The sequence below is a fragment of the Rhinolophus sinicus genome, linkage group LG05 (assembly GCF_036562045.2).
Source record: "Rhinolophus sinicus isolate RSC01 linkage group LG05, ASM3656204v1, whole genome shotgun sequence".
Taxonomy (NCBI): domain Eukaryota; kingdom Metazoa; phylum Chordata; class Mammalia; order Chiroptera; family Rhinolophidae; genus Rhinolophus; species Rhinolophus sinicus.
Window position 1 is genome coordinate 140,998,100 of NC_133755.1, and position 6,224 is coordinate 141,004,323.

Consider the following 6,224-nt stretch of genomic DNA (forward strand, 5'->3'; position numbering starts at 1 on the left):
GATGCTATGCTACGGAACTCACTAATAGAACTGTAAGAAAACTGAAGAGCTAATGTCCAGAAGACAAGTACTGAGAAGGACATTTAGAAGTACAGAAGATCCAATGAGTCACACCTGTCTCTTCAGTTAGGTGATAAACTATCAGTGAAATGCAAACGATGTTAGGAAAATGTAGATGGGATCCAGGGTTCTCAATCCCTGAATGATGTCTGATTAGTTACTATGACTGTCAAGATAGCAGGGATTCATAGTTCCAGAAGCTAAAAGAATTAAGTTAGTCCCTGTTTAATGAGACTTAGGATTGTATTGTATTTGTAAAATAGAAAAATCATAAAATAAACTGATTCAAACAGGATAGAAGTCCAGAGAGGTTTAGTAACACGCCAAGATCACACAGCTTGGTGGGGGTAGTCTTACATGCATTATGTGAGAGTTTAAGATGATGACAGCACCAATCTCATAGAGCTACAAGGAATCAAAGCTAGAAAACATGTAAAGTACTTAGAAAAATGCCTGGCACATAGGAAATGCTCAGTAGGTGTGATTTATTCATATGATGAACCACAGATGAATCATGTGATTACCTTAATAAATGTGTAACTAACATTGTGGTAATTTACACAGAGGAAAGATGCAGGGTACTATGAAGACAGAGTAGGGATTTCTGACCTAGTCTGGGGAACACTCCCCTGAAGAACTGACACCCCAGCTGTATCTGAACTATGGATAAATAGCTGTTAGCTGGGCTGGCCGGCTGCAGTTGGTTCTGGTCAGAGAACCTGTCCTGAATTGGGAGGGAGCACGGGGGAGGGGTGAAAGGAGGCTTTGTGTCTGGATTTCAGAAGACGAGACTGAAAACACTTACATTTGGCTGTGGAAACCACAAAGTAAACAGTCCAGGGGCAGCATCACATGTGTGTCCTTATTCCTGCATACTCACTACTCACTCAAATTCACATTGCCCCCTCCGACCTCTGCTCAGGGCCTGGGTCCTACCAGGTGAAAGAAGAGTGGGCCCTTTTGGGGTGACTAAGCATTACTCTTTTATTTGAGGATAGGTGGCCTAAGGTCGTTGAAACTTACATCAAGACTCAGGTTGGAACTTGTTATTTTCACAGATAACCTGCTGTGGATAAAGAATTCTATTGCCTGTCATTATGTTGATAGGAACACACCTTGTGAATAAAACACACAAATATTATTCAGTGTTTTTCTCCGTATTTTTGACCCCCAAAAGACACAATTCAGAACAAAAAATAAGAGACCCATCAATAGGACCAAAGTAGGGATTATATACAGAGGGTCCCCCCAAAAATGTATACATATTCTGAGATAGGAAAACTGTATTAAGATTGTAATACTCTATATATACCAATAACAAAAGATGAATACAAGTCACGTTTGACTTCTGCAATTACAAGAGGTGCTCAAAGGGGTTACCATCAGCGTCAGGACACTCCTGATTACCACGAACTACTGCTGGAGCAACGTGGACCAAAGTGTCCACCTGTATACATGTTTTTGGCACCCCCGGTATTATCAAATATGTAACTACAGAGTCTAATAATCCCTAACTTTTCTTTTTTGTAGAGAGTCTGTCCTGTAAAATAAGTGAAGAAGTGGAACATTCTACATACTCTACATGCCAAAAATATTCTCTTCCTGGAACTCAACAGGTGTGCAAACCACAGCTCCTTGGAAGAGGCGGGTGTGGGAATTCCATTAGCGGTCTTCGGTGGCATTAATAATTCAGAAAGGTGCCCTCCATCTTCTTTCAGATAGACAGAAGGGCCCTCTTTAATGTACAATAGGCAGCAGAGAGGACAGGAGGGTGAGGATTGGAGAGAAGAGGAAGCTGCAAAGCCATCCCAGTACAGCTGCTGTTATTTGAAAAATACAAACTGTGTTTTGAGCAAACACATCACCTTGTAGGGACCTTAGATTACTGACAGGGCTGATGATGCCTCCCTCCCCCACCACTGGCTAAATCTTAACTAGCATATGTGAAAGTCAGTTTCTTTGATAATTAGGAATCTATGGAATTAAACTTATTTTGTTATTTAATTTTAAATTGTATAAGCACTAATGAGATATAAAAATTATTCTAAAAATTGAAAACACTTCATGCACATTTTTGATATGTTGTTATGCAGGTATTAAGATATTATAGGTAGGGATGTTGGGAGTCTGGGTGAAAAAGATGAAGGGATTAAGAAGTACAAATTGGTGGTTCCAAAATAGTCACAAGGATGTAAAACAGCGTAGTGAATATAGTCAGTAATATTGTAATAACTACGTGTGGTGTCAGATGGGTACTAGACCTATAGGGGGGATCACTTCATAAGTTATGTAAATATCTAATCACTATGTTGTACACCTGAAACTAATATAATATTGAATGTCAACTGTAATTGAAATATTAAAAAAGATATTACAGATAAGTGGCTCCAAGGTCACTAAGGAGTGGGGTTGGTTAAGTTTACTTGATTGGATTTAGAAGACCCAATCCCTGGGATCACAACCCCAATCGTGGGTGGAGACTGGGTCCCAGGACTATAAAATGCCAGAGTATTTGAGCTCAAACCCATTTGAAGGAGAAGTGAAGGCCAGGAGAGGTGGAGAGCACAGGTCAGACCTCAGGACCTTACCTAAAAGTCTCCAAATGAAGGTAACCAATCTGTTCTGTCTGGGCTACTTCCACTGTTTGATTTCTCTCTTTTTGGCTACAACTTATCTTTTGAATACCTTTACCTTTGCATTTCAGAAAAGAAAGGGTCTGTATTATCCTCTGTTAGGGAACTTTTTCACCTTCCGTTCTAATGTCGCCATTTAAATTTTTACATATTAACGTTAGGTCATTTTTTATATGTACATGTGTGTTTTTTTCTGTGTTTTCAACTACAGTGTACGTGTTTAAAAATTGTTCCTTTTTATTTTCTAACATTTCTTCAAGGCTTTTCTGGATTTTCACTTTAATATACTTTCTACTTTCAATAGCTGTATTATAATTAACTGAATCCTTTCATTATTATAGAATTAGATTGTTTTGGATTGTTTGGGATCATAGATAACGCCAAAAGGACACATTTTTACACATGTACATTTTTTTTTCTTTTGCAAAATTGTTTTCTTTGATAACCTTCAAAGGTGGGTTAGGCAAGCACTTTTAGATTGCAAGCACTATGTTCAATTTGCCTTAAAAGGTCAGGTTTTTTGGAAAGGGTGATAGGGGAGTGGAAGAAGAAGGTTATCTCTGCGGTCACTCAGCTAGGCCTCATCAGAGTGGAATAACATTCAGCACATGGAAGACTTCCAAAAACTCCGTATTGTTCCTGGGCAGATAGCCTGTGTGTGGTTACACATTTTGTACCTGCAGAGTCTAGCTAACGCTGGGAGCATAAAACCTTTCAAATAAGTATGTTGGATGGAGATGAGAGACTATGTTCCAGGATGTTCTAGTAAGCCAGTTTCTTATCCTTCAAATTGATTCTATACTGGGCATCTCATTCATTTTACGGTGGTTTTTGCTAGGTTTCCTCACCTATGGTAATTTTCTTTGAAATTTTGAGGGCTCTTTAGAGCTACTTTTCTTTGATGAGTAGGGCAGGATTGGCTTTATTTGTATGATGGTATCTAGATGTAGAAATTCTTTTTCTTGAACTGCAGGTGGTCTACAAAGGAATACTGACTAGGGGTGGAGACTGCACTTCTAGATCCTATTAAAGACCAAGTTGGACTCAGTTTCTGCAGAGAAACTGGTCAGAGCGGACTTCACCTGGAAGTCTCGATAACTGCTCTACCTGAAAGACCATGTCCACTGTTCTAGTTCTCTCTCGTGACCACCTAGACTTTGGATAGTTTTGATAGTTCTTTTCACAAATAGTGCCTTTACTCTCATTCCCTGGTGACTTAGTGTCAGTTTCATGTATAACCTACAGAATGATTTATGTTTAATTTTTGTTTTGAATTTAGGTCCATCCTGATTGCCGAAGAGCAGATCCTATCTGAAGGCTCCTGATTGCTTCCAGAAGCTAATAAAGGGCCATTTCAGCTCAGCTTACTGCTAAGGAGTGACCTTGGGAAACCATGTCCGTGAGACTGCGAGATGAAGCCACCTGTCCAATTTGTCTGGAACTTTTCTCCCGTCCCATTTCTCTCTCCTGCGTGCACACTTTCTGCTATAACTGCATGCAAATGTGGTTGCTAGAAAACAAGGATCTAAAATTGATCTGCCCCATATGCCGAGAAGTAACTGACAAACCGCCTATAGAGGAATGGCAAATGAAAACACTAACGCTTCTCATAAAACAGCACGGTTTCCTACTCGAGCAAAATCTGCACCTGAATGATGTGTTCCTGAAGTTCTGGGAGGATATGACCCTGGATGCTGCCACCGCCAACTCCTACCTTGTCCTCTCTGATGACCTCAGGAAAGTTCAGTGTGGGAAGATCTGCCACAACCCGACGGAAGAACCCCAGAGATTCACCTATGTGGCCTGTGTCCTGGGCACCCCGTGCTTCTCCTCTGGCTGCCATTACTGGGCGGTAGAAGTAGAAGAGGGGAAGGAATGGGCTCTGGGGGTCTGCAAGGAATCAGTTGACAGAAAGAGGAAGAGCGGCTTCTCCTCTGAGCATGGCTTCTGGGTCATCAGCATGAAGGCAGGAGCGCTCTACTTCAGCGCCAGCCCAGAAACCAGAATTCCTGCCAACCCTGGCCTTAGCCACATAGGAATTTTTCTAGATGTTGAGATGGAAGAAATCAAGTTTTTTGATGTTAGAAATGATGCCCTCATCTATATACACAGAAATTTCTCCTGTTTGGAACCTTTGCGTCCATTCTTTTGTCCTGAGTTGCCTGGAGAAAGTGACAGTGGTGGCCCCCTGAGCATCTGCTCAAGAGAAATTCACCTTAGGTTCTTTCCACCATCATTCTTGGACTAAACCAATTAGGGACCTATCCTAACCTGCCTCAATTGTTATAACTGACTAAAACTACAGGGTAGGTGGGGAAGAAGAACTAGAACAGGTGATGGAAAGAAAAGAAAAGAAAGAGGAGAGCTGGCCTGAGCTCCAATGGAGGTTAATGGAGTCAGAAACTCAATCCTACCCACCTAGGTCAGAAAAGGAGTGTATGAGGGAACAGAGAAACTTACACCCTCAAGATCTTTATTTGGGAGGGAGAACTAGTCCAGTCTTCACACTCATAGCATGTCGTTGATTGGAGTGGCTATATTTGACCATTAAGGCCCAGATACTCTAAGTGGGCTGGACCAATGGTTTTCAGTCTGGGCTTCTCCTTAAAAGCATGTGAGGAACTTAAAAAACTTCCCACATCCATAACTGTACCACAATCCAATCAAATTAGGGGTGGGATTCAGAAAGAAAACCAAATTTTCTAGGTGATTTCAATGTGCAGCCAGGGTTGCGGACCACTGGACTAGAACAGTGGTTCCAAACATTGTGCATCAGAATCCCTGGATGAATTCAGTAGGTCTGAGATGGGCCCCCAAAATTTGCATTTGTAGTAAGTTCCACGTGAGAGGTAGAGGTCACACTTTGAAGACTGGACTAGAGGACATAATGTATTTTAATTTTAATTCTTGCATTAAATCAATTAATAAAATTTTCAATTAATTAATTTAAAATTAATTTTGTTTTCATTTTAATTTCTGCATTAAAAACAAACCACCCCTGGAACAATTGAAGAGAAGGGCAGGAGGGATGAGGAAGGTTGGGTGGTCTTGCTGGGATTAGATCAATGTGTTAACGAAACTCACAGGGCACTATAGACATTTTTGTCTATTACCCTCCCCCTTGGCCCCACATTGATCCTAAGTTTCCCATCATCAGTTCTGATACCCTGATCATACCCCAAAAGTGTGTATTAAAATTATTGCTCACTATGATGAGCCAGGTTGTATTTGGTTTTAGAACTTTCTGTAAGAAAAAGGCCAGCTTTTTTTCTTAGGAAGCAACGAGGCAAAAAGGGTAATTTTCTGCTTAAGAGGTTCCTGTCCTTGGGCAGCCTCTAAGTATTGGTTGAGAGTTTGGGGAATGCTGGTGACCCCAAGACATTGATCCCCATGTCCTGTGTCCTGAGTGTCCTGCATCACTTTTGGTCTTTGCTGGGAGGTAGACATGGGAGAGAGGAATGGGCTGTGGCGCTCTGCTGGGCCTCTGTTCCCAGAATCCTTTAAGGACACCAGTTTCTCTCCACAGGGCAG

The 6,224-nt window shown here is 41.3% G+C and overlaps 1 protein-coding gene across 1 annotated transcript; it reads left to right on the forward strand.

Annotated features, from left to right (window-relative positions):
- Positions 1-3,997: 3,997 nt before the first annotated feature.
- On the forward strand, positions 3,998-5,502 carry RFPL4B (ret finger protein like 4B). The gene has a single exon (XM_019734932.2). It carries the CDS (start codon positions 4,087-4,089, stop codon positions 4,939-4,941), a length of 855 nt encoding a protein of 284 aa, XP_019590491.2. The 5' UTR covers positions 3,998-4,086; the 3' UTR covers positions 4,942-5,502.
- Positions 5,503-6,224: the final 722 nt, after the last annotated feature.